Below are 13,735 nucleotides of genomic sequence, written 5' to 3'. Positions count from 1 at the left end.
TAGTATTGTGTAGTTCCTATAGATGTAACTTTACACATAATGAAATGCAATTTCTAAGTCAACTAATGTTAATGCACATTTAGAGAACCTGAAAGTTATTTAATGTACTGATAAATAATTTTATGTTTTGTTTTTAGAATAACTGTGAAATGTGTGGCCCTAAAGAAGCAACAAGTGTTGCAAAACACATTGGCCAGTTTTAGCAATTTTTGATCAAAATCTATGTGATGAATTAAAGAAACTGGGCCCCCCATCATTTTGATTTTATAGATTAGCATTAGTAGTTTGTCACAGGCTGCACAGATATATTTCCCATAACAGGTACATTCCTGGTCCAAATATATGATGTGCTTATTTTCTGCAAAGTAATAATAAAAATGAAATGATACCTAATCAAGTCACCTTAAATCTCAATGCAAGAATCAGGTTTTAGATATGTTGTAAACTAAGCACCTCAAAACATTAGTATACTGCCACCAGACGTATGTCTGGATGTAGTGGTCCAGTAGACATGTTCAGGATAACCAATAAGTAGACGCCGAGATATGAGTTTTGAAAGAATACCTGCAAATCTAGTGCTTAGAAACTTAAAGCGCCAACCAGGGCCATCTGGTTGCACTAGACCGAGGAACACCCAAAAGTTCAGACTGACCGCGATATGTCGGAAAGAAAGATTTCGAACAGTAGTGAGACAAAAGAAAATGGAAACGTTTAGTTTGATGCTGCCAACCCAAATGTATTGACCCCATTAAAGCTACCGTTCAAGACATTGTTTATTTTCTCCATTTACAAAAAGTAAATTTAGTTTACAGTTCCATCTGCCTTCATCTCGCAGCTATAGCTGCATATCTACAGAACAGACAACGTTTTTCTTTGTTCAGAATCATGGTCATTAAAGCTTTCATAGAAAGCCTTAAAAGGGTAATTCCACCCAAGGTGCCTTTTGCCACATCCTGGATCCTCAATATTCTGCTTAGCAGGCTCATGGGCCCTACTTTTGAGCCACTTGATTAATTCCCTCTTCAATACCTTTCTTGTAAGGTGGATTTCTTAGTTGCCTTCACGTCACTCCGATGTGTCAGTGAGCTCCAGGCCCTAAGCTTGGAAGAACCTTTCTTCCAAGTTCATAGAGAAAGAGTGGTCCTTCGCACAAACCCGAAGTTCCTTCTTAAAGTAGTCTCTCAATTCCATATAAACCAATCCGTTGAGCTACCAGTCTTCTTTCCGCAGCCTGACTCTATTGCAGAAAGAGCTCTCCACACTCTAGCTGTTAAGAGCACTCATGTTTTACATTGACAGAAACTAAAGAGTGTAGGAAAACTAAACCGCTCTTTATAGCCCTTTCACTACCTCACAAGGGCAGTCCAGTATTCGAAAACGGCATAGCTAGATGGATAGTAAAGTTTATACAGACTTGCTACGCTAAAGTAAAGAGACAGTTACCTGTTACTCCTAGAGCACATTCTACTGGGAAAAAAGGTGCAACTATGGCTTTCCTTGGAAACATCCCTATAGCTGACCTTTGTAAGGCAGCTACATGGTCTACACAAAACAATGTGTGGCTGTAGTAGCAAGCCAGCAAGCCACCGTAGGTCAAGCTGTGCTGCAAACACTTATCCAGTCAACTGCAACTCCCATAGGCTAGCCACTGCATTTATTGAGAGGCTGATTTACAGCCTATGCAGAGCATGTGTATTTACAGCCACATATGCTATCAAACGGAAAATGTTACTTACCCAGTAAGCATCTGTTTGTGGCAGGTAGTGTTGTAGATTCACATGCATGCACCCAACCTCCTTCCTGGATGCCTGTGGCTATTCAAGTTACATTATATTTGTACATATGTAGTTACATGTGCATGAACATCTCTTTCTCTATACTTCTTAGACAGTCCTTTTCTCACCCGTCTGCGGGAAAACAATCTAACAAAGGACTTGATGCCTATGCGCAGTATCACTTCAAAGGAGGAGTCATTCGATCCCATTACTCGGGAGGGAGGGGAAGCTTCTTTGAAGAAAAAAACTTGCAACACTCTGGACCCAACATCAGATGACAGGGGAATGCAGAGCATGTGTATTTACGACCACACATGCCACAAACAGATGCTTACTGGGTAAGAAACATTTTCCTTCTAAAAGTGGCATTTTCAGAATTACAAATTCAAATCCTACTTCACCCTAAGTTGTGATTTTAAATTGCGATGCCAGAGACACCAAATTGGACCCTGAGAGATACATCATCAGATCCTCAAACCAGTGGGGTTGGTCAATGAGGCTTCTTTAGCAGAATAGGGAGAACTTGTCTTAGAAACTTCAGCCCTCCATGAGACTTTATTAGTCTCATTGAGGAATGACAAAAAATAAGGTCTAACTTGGATTTTGATCTGCTCAATAGGTTATTTTGGGGAAAAAACTAGGATTGCATCTTACAAGTGATGCTTTTTTAACTGTAAAAATACCTTTTCATAACTAAGGATTTATAAAAGGCTGACATGCGCTGTCTTGTGCATATGTGCCGCTGAAAGTACTTTATGATTGTGGTGAAAGGGAAACCTTGACTGTTCAGAATTTTAGTGAGAATCTGGCAATTTGACATACTTGCGATAGACTCTGTGATTGTAACCCTAATTCTCCTACCAATCCTTCTCAAACAAGCATAGCATAAATAGGGGCTTAGATTCTTCTAGTTTGGCCAAAATAGTCTAGGCAAATGTTTCTTCATTACTTCTGTGGTACTTGCTGATATTCCTATCACTTAAGATAGCTAAATACATCTGTGGTACTTGCTGTTATACCTATCACTTAAGATAGCTAAATGTACCTCGTTAATGATTGTCACTCCTAAGACATTAATGTTGAAAGATCTGGAGGTATTTTCAATACGATACTTTCATTTTCTGATGATGGCACATGATCGTGGAATTTAATAAAATATTTACTTGTCCATGGGACAGGTTACTTCTTAAATCTACTTGTCCTGCAAAAAAATCTACTTGTTCTTCTGGTGCCATGTAGTGCGGCGACAAATTATGACCGCAATCTCTTTATGTAAGAGCTCTGATAATAGCCTCTCTGATTATGCAAAGGCTACTACTATAATAGGGCTTGAATACTTGAAATTTCAATCACTACTCTAGCAATTTTCTTATTTTGCCAACTATCCGCAGCTATACATAGTGGGGCTAGAGGAAGCAGTAAGCAATAGTTCCAGGGCTGGAATGCCTTTAGGTCTGCAAATCTACTAACTTGCATGTTTTAAGGATTTTCACCAGCTCTTCTCTAGTCTTTTCCCATAATGAGCAAGATTGGAAATTTACTCCTGACAATGGCAGAAGTAGAAGTTCTTTCAGGGTTGGGAAAAAGTGGTTGGAGGGAAAGTGAACTTTTAAACGCTCAACAGATTTTCATATGAGCAAATCTACACAATGATATTTGCTACTGCTAAAATATACTTAACAGATATTTTCTAGGAGTCCTATTTCCTGGTCTACTTCTATAAGTTCTTGTGAATTAATGCAAGCAACTTATTCAAAGAAATATACCATGGGTGCACTTTTGTGACTTTCTTTACGAATAGGGTCCCTAATTAGGTCTTGCGGTAACAAAGACATTTTGTTTGTATTAAACGTCTATTTCTCTATCTGTCATCTGGCTTTACTGTGAGGGATCATATTCGCTCTTCCTCAAAGAGCATATTGGCACACAAAGTAGTTTTGTTCAGTGCCAGGAACTACTGTGGCAATCAGTGGTGCAAAAAACTTGGAGGGGGGCCCCTTGCAAAGAACATGGAGGCCCCCCACCCCCTCCCCCCACCAGACTCACTCAGGGTAGGTGCTGTGCTCAGGGGGCCCCTTTGAGGAAGACTGCGGGGTCCTTTGTTACACAGCTGGTGGCAATGTGTGCTTTTTGAGACCAAAAACGTATTTTTCTTTGCCAGTGTTTGTTACAATGGTGTGGGCCTGGCAGCTCCCACAACAATAAAGTGTTACAAAAGCCATGTCAAAGCAAGAAACGCATTGACGAAACCAAAAGACTCACAAAAAAATGTTGGATCGGTTGGCTTTGCCAGTGCTTGTTTATTTTCATGCTTCCCATAATCTTGTTGAAAATGGTTACACTGATTTTTCCATTACGGATATTTTTTGGAAATACTGGCATGCATCAACACATTTAACTAAGTGACACTTCAAAGAAATAGCACCTAAAATTTCATACTTGCATTTTTTTCTGAACATTTTATTTTGAAAACAAAGAATCATAACTGTTGCTTACAAGCTTCTGCAAACATTTGCATATAATCAGAGAGCATTCTGGGAGCATTATACTTAGCTTCATGTTAAACTTTTCTAATGTGTGTACATTTTTTTTTTTTTTTTTTTTACTGGAATCACTGTAGGAAAGTACCATCTTGCCTGGCATGTTACCCCCATTTTTCACTGTATATATGTTGTTTTAGTTGTATGTGTCACTGGGACCCTGCCAGCCAGGGCCCCAGTGCTCATAGGTGTGCCTGAATGTGTTACCTGTGTAGTGACTAAATGTCTCACTGAGGCTCTGCTATCCAGAACCTCAGTGGTTATGCTCTCTCATTTCTTTCAAATCGTCACTAACAGGCTAGTGACCAATTTTACCAATTTACATTGGCTTACTGGAACACCCTTATAATTCCCTAGTATATGGTACTGAGGTACCCATGGTATTGGGGTTCCAGGAGATCCCTATGGGCTGCAGCATTTCTTTTGCCACACATAGGGAGCTCTGACAATTCTTACACAGGTCTGCCACTGCAGCCTGAGTGAAATAACGTCCACGTTATTTCACAGCCATTTTACACTGCACTTAAGTAACTTATAAGTCACCTATATGTCTAACCTTTACCTGGTAAAGGTTAGGTGCAAAGTTACTTAGTGTGAGGGCACCCTGGCACTAGCCAAGGTGCCCCCACATTGTTCAGGGCCAATTCCCCGGACTTTGTGAGTGCGGGGACACCATTACACGCGTGCACTACATATAGGTCACTACCTATATGTAGCGTCACAATGGTAACTCCGAATATGGCCATGTAACATGTCTATGATCATGGAATTGCCCCCTCTATGCCATCCTGGCATAGTTGGCACAATCCCATGATCCCAGTGGTCTGTAGCACAGACCCTGGTACTGCCAAACTGCCTCTCCTGGGGTTTCACTGCAGCTGCTGCTGCTGCCAACCCCTCAGACAGGTTTCTGCCCTCCTGGGGTCAAGCCAGGTTTGTCCCAGGATGGCAGAACAAAGGACTTCCTCTGAGAGAGGGTGTTACACCCTCTCCCTTTGGAAAATGGTGTGAAGGCAGGGGAGGAGTAGCCTCCCCCAGCCTCTGGAAAAGCTTTCATGGGCACATTTGGTACCCATTTCTGCATTAGCCAGTCTACACCGGTTCAGGGACCCCTTAGCCCTGCTCTGGCACGAAACTGGACAAAGGAAAGGGGAGTGACCACTCCCCTGACCTGCACCTCCCCTGGGAGGTGTCCAGAGCTCCTCCAGTGTGCTCCAGACCTCTGCCATCTTGGAAACAGAGGTGCTGCTGGCACACTGGACTGCTCTGAGTGGCCAGTGCCACCAGGTGACGTCAGAGACTCCTTCTGATAGGCTCCTTCAGGTGTTGCTAGCCTATCCTCTCTCCTAGGTAGCCAAACCCTCTTTTCTGGCTATTTAGGGTCTCTGTCTCTGGGGAAACTTTAGATAATGAATGCAAGAGCTCATCCGAGTTCCTCTGCATCTCTCTTCACCTTCTGCCAAGGAATCGACTGCTGACCGCGCTGGAAGCCTGCAAAACTGCAACAAAGTAGCTAAGACGACTACTGCAACTCTGTAACGCTGATCCTGCCGCCTTCTCGGCTGTTTTCCTGGTGGTGCATGCTGTGGGGGTAGTCTGCCTCCTCTCTGCACTAGAAGCTCCGAAGAAATCTCCCGTGGGTCGACGGAATCTTCCCCCTGCAACCGCAGGCACCAAAGAACTGCATTACCGGTCCCTGGGGTCTCCTCTCAGCACGACGAGCGAGGTCCCTTGAATCCAGCAACTCTGTCCAAGTGACTCCCACAGTCCAGTGACTCTTCAGTCCAAGTTTGGTGGAGGTAAGTCCTTGCCTCCCCACGCCAGACTGCATTGCTGGGAACCGCGACTTTTGCAGCTACTCCGGCCCCTGTGCACTTCCGGCGGAAATCCTTTGTGCACAGCCAAGCCTGGGTCCACGGCACTCTAACCTGCATTGCACGACTTTCTAAGTTGGTCTCCGGCGACGTGGGACTCCTTTGTGTAACTTCGGGTGAGCACCGTTTCACGCATCTTCGTAGTGCCTGTTTCTGGCACTTCTCCGGGTGCTACCTGCTGCTGAGAGGGCTCCTTGTCTTGCTCGACGTCCCCTCTGTCTCCTGACGCAATTTGCGACATCCTGGTCCCTCCTGGGCCACAGCAGCATCCAAAAACGCTAACTGCACGATTTGCAGCTAGCAAGGCTTGTTGGCGGTCTTTCGGCGGGAAAACACTTCTGCACGACTCTCCACGGCGTGAGGGATCCGTCCTCCAAAGGGGAAGTCTCTAGCCCTTGTCGTTCCTGCAGAAACCTAAGCTTCTTCTGTCCAATAGAAGCTTCTTTGCACCCACAGCTGGCATTTCCTGGGCATCTGCCCATCTCCGACTTGCTTGTGACTTTTGGACTTGGTCCCCTTGTTCCACAGGTACCCTCGACTGGAAATCCATCGTTGTTGCATTGCTGGTTTGTGTCTTTCCTGCAGAATTCCCCTATCACGACTTCTTTGTCCTTTGGGGAACTTTAGTGCACTTTGCACTCACTTTTCAGGGTCTTGGGGTGGGCTATTTTTCTAACCCTCACTATTTTCTAATAGTCCCAGCGACCCTCTACAAGGTCACATAGGTTTGGGGTCCATTCGTGGTTCGCATTCCACTTTTGGAGTATATGGTTTGTGTTGCCCCTATCCCTATGTGTCCCCATTGCATCCTATTGTAACTATACATTGTTTGCACTGTTTTCTAAGACTATACTGCATATTTTTGGTATTGTGTACATATATCTTGTGTATATTTGCTATCCTCATACTGAGGGTACACTCTGAGATACTTTGGCATATTGTCATAAAAATAAAGTACCTTTATTTTTAGTATAACTGTGTATTGTGTTTTCTTATGATATTGTGCAAGTGACATTTGTGGTACTATAGGAGCTTCACTCGTCTCCTAGTTCAGCCTAGGCTGCTCTGCTAAGCTACCATTATCTATCAGCCTATGCTGCTAGACACCCTATACACTAATAAGGGATAACTGGGCCTGGTGCAAGGTGTAAGTACCCCTTGGTACTCACTACAAGCCAGTCCAGCCTCCTACAATCACTTCCAGTAGTGAAGTGTGACCTTAAAACGTGTATTTACAGTGCTCACCCTAATAATGAGCATAAATACAAGATCGATCAGCATTAACAAATGGACACAAATTACCTCAGTTGCACACAGTTCCCTTCTCTGTAAACTGGCAGCCGAAGGGTTTGTTGGTTGGGCCTACTTGTACCAAGGACAAAATAAACATGAAAACTTGTTGCCCTTGACCCCAAACAATAAATATGTCCTGGGTTTCAGGCGATAGGAATTCCACATTCCTATGGCGCATTAATGCAGTCTTAAATATTCAGTATCAGAAGACCTTCGTTTTATCCAGCTGTTGCATGCAGCCTAGGGTCCTTCATAAGTTTCTCCAGTCAGCAGTCTTGAGAGCTGATTTGGAAAACTACCTGGTATTCGTTGCTTATTCCTTCCTCCTTCCTTGGCTGCAACAAATGTCAGTGAGTATGTGTTCTGATATATGCTGAGTGCACGCATCTGATGTATACTCAGGCTAAGGTGCAGCTGTACATTGCAGAAAATTCTCACAGGTAATCAGGAAGAGGTCTGAGTAGCCACAGGGGGGTATTTATTGCCAGTCCTCAGTGTTGCTCTACAGGAGTGCTTTTCATTTACAGAATGTTTTTTTTTTCACTATTACAATTTTGCACTGTTAATTCTGATACATTCTCCTCCTTCTCCTAACAGAGTGCCAATGAAGCTAAATTAGCTCTGGAGAATGGTGCATGTTGTGCGGGAGGGATTGAACTTGTCCAACAGGTGATTTTTTTTCTTCTTCTAAATATGCTTTTAATTCAAATCTAAGTTTGTTTCTTACCTGTATTTTGATGCCTGAGACCTATCTCGATGCATTTTAAATGATAGATTTTTTTTTTAATTTTTAAGAAAATGCTCAATTGGTTAACCTCCATGAGTATTTTTTATATATTTTTTTAAATGTCTATATTAACATTTTAGACAGTCAACAAAGACAACACATATGGCAATGACATATAGCACCTCCATATTCCGTATACAATGATTACTGCAGATAATATATTATGTAGTGTAATGGTAGTAATTGTGTGTATATATATATATATATATATATATATATATATATATATATATATAGTGTAATAATCATGGAGCTGCGCTACCTGTAATATAAACAGTGTGCCCGCCGGTACTCTACGCCCACGCATCAGGAGCTTTGGAGATGGGTCGAAGGTACCAAACCCACTAGTAGCTTTTTTCCCCAGTCTGATTCTTTCTCACATCACAATGCCACGTACTGAAGTAGCCACGCAAGGTAATACATCTAGAAATCGGGTAGACCAAGACCTTCATGCTCTTGATTCAATTTCAGAATTTCATGTTTTACCCTGCTACGTTTATTGGCCCAGACCAAACCACCAACAGGCCATCCAGATGTTGAAACAGATCACCAGTGATGTCTCTCCACCATAACAGCCAGGCTTGACCGACCACCTCCTGTATGCAGTCTCTGCCGATGGTCCCTTCTCACATGTCGGTCCAGCCTGTCCTATTTCTCTGCCACTCATCTGTGGGTGGCTGTGAGGTCCACCCAATCCTCCTCTCCACCCCTTGTCCGTTGCTGCAGTAGGGTCAACTGGGACACTCATTCCCACAGTTCCCTCTCAAGCTTTCTCCTCGTGCAACATATCTTCCTGAGGCACTCCTTTTGGGTCACTACTTTTCATGCACCCCATGTGCCATACGTCTCTGCAGCAGTCCAGTTGAACTCAGAATAGCCCTTTGTGGCCTGCTGCATGTCTACCTTAAACTCTGCGCCCCCCAGTGACTCCGTTTAAGTCTCCACAGTGATACCCAAGGGAATATCTTCTCATATCGCATTCCAGGAGCAGAGGGCTTGATCAGAGAGGAACCGTACCTGCTAGCTCACCCCATGATGTTTAGTGTAGTGGTGAGGAACCGGTTCAGTCTGCTGTGAGCACGATGTGTGGAGGAGAAATGGGAGAACTCTGTTGCCATCCGGTAAAGTTCCCTCCATAAATCCCTACATTGGAGTCTGTACATGGTCTCCATCAGGCTGGCCGTCATGGTGGGTTTGATACCTAATCATGGTGGGTGTCTGTCCAGCATACCGCCAAACACGCAGTTAGTGTCCCCCCCCTCCCCCCCAATATGATGGGCAGATCCACGTAACATAAAAGTTCAGACTCGAAGGCCGGGGAAAAGTCTGTCATCTATGTTGAGGGCGTGTACTTCAAGTAGGCGTAATTCAACACCATCAAGCCTGCCATGTACTAGACTATATCTCTCCTTGAAATCAGTTATGTGACGAAGCTGCTGGAAGGGACGCCCCATATGGAGACCTCCCTGGCATATGAAGAGTAAATCAATGAGTACAGCTGACCTTTCCACTTTTACTGTAATTTCTGGGCTTCCCCCTCCGTCACATTTTTCTCCTGAAGTATTGCTATATGGATTCCTGTACGTTTCAAGCACATGTGAGTCCTGTAACGGTTTCTAAATGTACCCAGGCCTCTCACGTTCCATGTGAGAAGACAAGTGAAGTCACACATCCGATGTTAACGGTATGGATATTTTACCCCCGTGCCCTCTTCCCCCAAGCAGTGTACCACTGTCACTACCTTCAACAATACTTTACCTAAATAATACAACTCTCCCGCCTCCCTCCCTGGGTAAACACACTATTTCTTAACTTGTGTCTCTCCATTTGTGTATCGCCATTTGTTTCGCGCCCCAACTGCCCACTGGGCTTCAACAAGAACTTGTGTGCCGAATATGAATCAATCCCTCTCTACAAACTGTGTTATCTCCCAAGGGCAAAGTCTTGACCTGGGCCAGCTACTGTCGCCATCAGCTACAGGTAAGCCATTATTGTGTTCCTACCCCTAACACACTTGCATACATACAAACTCACATTCCTTCAGCAGCACTACTCACCACAGCTCTTACACTCAAGAGATGAGGGGCAATACTCCACCCCCTGAGTAATCCCTTCCCTTGGCTCCGAGACCTGTTGCTTTCATTGCACCTTAAGCTATCCCGCTTCCTGCAGTACAGTCACACTGCTGTGGCCTTGACATTCATGCCGGGCATTTATAATAAAACTGAGCTGCATCTAGTGTCTCATTAGGGCGGCGGCCATCATTTATAACGGCTAAAGGTCCAATGGGAAACTTCTACCCAACACTCCCAGGCAAGAAACCCACTTCAATTAGACCTTAAAGTCACTTGTTCCAGCATCAGTGGGTGGCAAATCTTGCAGTCTTTCTGAGCCGACCCAACGGATTCAGCACCGACTCCACCAAGGCCCTGGCTTGTTCATGTTCCTGTCTCTGCTGTTATAAATCCAGTGTACCAACTCTGCGCACCACCACTTGAGCCCTAAATCCAGAACTTTGCTGTGTGGCTGCCTCCTGGTCTGCCCCGGTCACCTCCCCATCTCCTCATGCTTAATCACCCATCATTGTGTATCTCCAGCCAGTCCCAAACATCTTCCGGCTATGTGACAAAATGTGGGCAACTGTGTTCCACTTTAAGTTTAGCTGGATAAAACAGCATATATTGAAGTCCCATCGTCCTCAGCTTCTGTTTAACCCCACTGAATGATTGCCGTTGTTGCTGCTCAGACCTGGTGTAGTCTTGGAATATCCGGATCACAATGTTTTCAAAATTGGGATCTCCCCTTCTGCACACCCCCTAAAGTATAGTCTTGCAAACCCTGTAATCGAGTATCTTCTCAACAATGGTTCTGGGATTACCTTCGATGGCAACGTTCTGTAGGCTCTTTCCACTATAAACAATTGGGACAAAACCAATGTCTGGGAGCTGCACCCTAATCCATTCCATTGAGTAGAACCTTGCCTGCTCAGTCAAAGTGCATCTGTAGAGCAGGCGTGCCGCCGGTGCGCCAAAGTCAAGCCTGTCTTTACCTGGACCGCGCCCAGCACCAGGAACCCCGACTCTCTCATTACCTGTCGTTACTCCGCCACAGAGCTCTGAACCCTGGCTCCCAGGACCACAGACAACAACTGCTCCCTCACCTTCCCACAGACCATGGTCGGACCCTTTGCCTCCCTACAATGCCACTTCACCTACAGGCCCGAGATCCACCAAGCTGCCCACCAACCCCAAGAATCAAGTACAGTGTCTGCTGCTCAACTAATGATTGCTCTGCAAACACACTGTGTAAATATGGGACACCCTCGGGCTGGTCCTGCTATTCATCACTGAGACCTGGCTCACACCCGCATCAGGTCCCTGACATCACCTGCACCACCCTGCAAGGCTACAAACTTATCCCAAAGACTGCCACAACAAGCATGGGGAGGCATCGCCATCATGCAAAAGGACAACCTCTTGTGTCACACCTTTGAGGAGGAATCGTCTCACCTCATGGAGCATCTCAACTTCCTCATGCGAACCAACGCTAAGACCAGCTTCAGGGGAACCTTGGCTTAAAGACCCCCAAGACCCTGCCCCACCTTTTGCGAGAGCATCACCAACTACATCACCTCCCTTGCCATCAACTCAACAGATTACATGTTCCTTGGTGACCTCAATTTCTATCTAGACAACACCCATGAGCAAAACTTCACCAACCTTCTGTATAGCCTAAACAATATTGGACTCAAACAGCTAGTCGCCAGCCCAGCTCATACTGCGGGACACATCCTAGACCCAGTCTTCACAGCCACTATAATATCAAGTCCCCCCACCCTTCCCCGCCACCCCCCTCCCCCCACCAAGATGGGGAAAAATCAGAGGCCCAGTGGACCACCGCCCTCCAAGCCAGAAAACCTCTAGTCTCCAACAACCTTAAACAGGGTGCCTGTAGTTTATCCAACTGGATCCCCGGCTGCGCCAACAAGATCACCCCGCAAAGTATTCCACCTCCAGTAGAACTGTAGGAAATTAACATCGTGCCTGGCATGTTACCCCCATTTTTACTCTATGTATGTTTGTTTTTGCCTATGTGTCACTGGGATCCTGCTAGTCAGGACCCCAGTGCTCATAATGTATGCCCTGTAGGTGTTCCCTGTGTGGTGCCTAACTGTATCACTGAGGCTCTGTTAACCAGAACCTCAGTGTTTTGCCACTGCAGGCTAGTGACTAATTTTACCAATTCTCATTGGCACACTGGAACACCCTTATAATTCCCTTGCATATGGTACCTAGGTACTAAGGGTATTGGGGTTCCAGGAGATCCCTATGGGCTACAGTATTTCCTTTGCCACCCATAGGGAGCTCTGACAATTCTTACACAAGACTGCCACTGCAGCCTGAGTGAAATAACGTCCACATTATTTCACAGCCATTTTTCACTGCACATAAGTAACTTATAAGTCACCTATATGTCTAACCCTCACTTGGTGAAGGTTATGTGCAAAGTTACTTAGTGTGTCGGCACCCTGGCACTACCCAAGGTGCTCCCACATTGTTCAGGGGAAATTCCCTGGACTTTGTGAGTGCGGGACACCATTACACGCGTGCACTACATATAGGTCCATACCTATATGTAGCGTCACAATGGTAACTCTGAACATGGCCATGTAACATGTCTAGGATAATGGTATTGTCACCCCAATACCATTCTGGTATTGGGGGGACAAATCCATGCATCCCCAGGTCTCTAGCACAGAGCCCGGGTACTGCCAAGCTTGCTTTCTGGGGTCTCCACTGCAACTACTGCTGCTGCCAACCCCTCAGACAGGTTTCTGGCCCCCTGGGGTCTGGGCAGCCTGGTCCCAGAAAGGCAGAACAAAGGATTTCCTCTGAGAGAGGGTGTTACACCCTCTCCCTTTGGAAATAGGTGTGAAGGGCTGGGGAGGAGTAGCCTCCCCCAGCCTCTGGAAATGCTTTGGTGGGCACAGATGGTGCCCTCTCTGCATAAGCCAGTCTACACCGGTTCAGGGACCCCCCCAGCCCTGCTCTGGCACGAAACTGAACAAAGGAAAGGAGAGTGACCACTCCCCTGACCAGCACCTCCCAGGGGAGGTGCCCAGAGTTCCACCAGTGAGCCCCAGACCTCTGCCGTCTTGGATGCAGAGGTGTGAAGGCACAATGGACAGCTCTGAGCGGCCAGTGCCAGCAGGTGACGTCAGAGACCCCTCCTGATAGGTGCTTACCTTTCTCAGTAGCCAATCCTCCTCTGTGGGCTACTTAGGGTCTCTCCTCTGAGCTATTCCTCAGGTAACGAACACAAGAGCTCACCAGAGTTCCTCTGCACTTCCCTCCTCGACTTCTGCCAAGGATCGACCGCTGACTGCTCCAGGACGCCTGCATAGCCGCAACAAAGTAGCAAGAAGACTACCAGCAACATTGTAGCGCCTCATCCTGACGGCTTTCT

At 45.7% G+C, this 13,735-nt stretch overlaps 1 protein-coding gene across 2 annotated transcripts in view; it reads left to right on the top strand.

Annotated features, from left to right (window-relative positions):
• The window catches only part of MRPL1 (mitochondrial ribosomal protein L1), a 772,839-nt gene that overhangs the window by 230,297 nt on the left and 528,807 nt on the right, over nucleotides 1–13,735 (top strand). The window contains exon 5 of one of the 2 annotated variants that reach the window (XM_069236801.1): nucleotides 8,080–8,151. The exons of the other annotated variant lie outside the window; for it this stretch is intronic. Coding sequence (XP_069092902.1) covers nucleotides 8,080–8,151 — 72 coding nt within the window. The remainder of the gene's footprint in view (nucleotides 1–8,079; nucleotides 8,152–13,735) is intronic. 2 annotated transcript variants of the gene reach the window in all.

The sequence above is a fragment of the Pleurodeles waltl genome, chromosome 1_2 (assembly GCF_031143425.1).
Source record: "Pleurodeles waltl isolate 20211129_DDA chromosome 1_2, aPleWal1.hap1.20221129, whole genome shotgun sequence".
In the NCBI taxonomy this organism is placed as follows: Eukaryota; Metazoa; Chordata; class Amphibia; order Caudata; family Salamandridae; genus Pleurodeles; species Pleurodeles waltl.
This window is presented reverse-complemented; position numbering and strand designations above follow the sequence as displayed.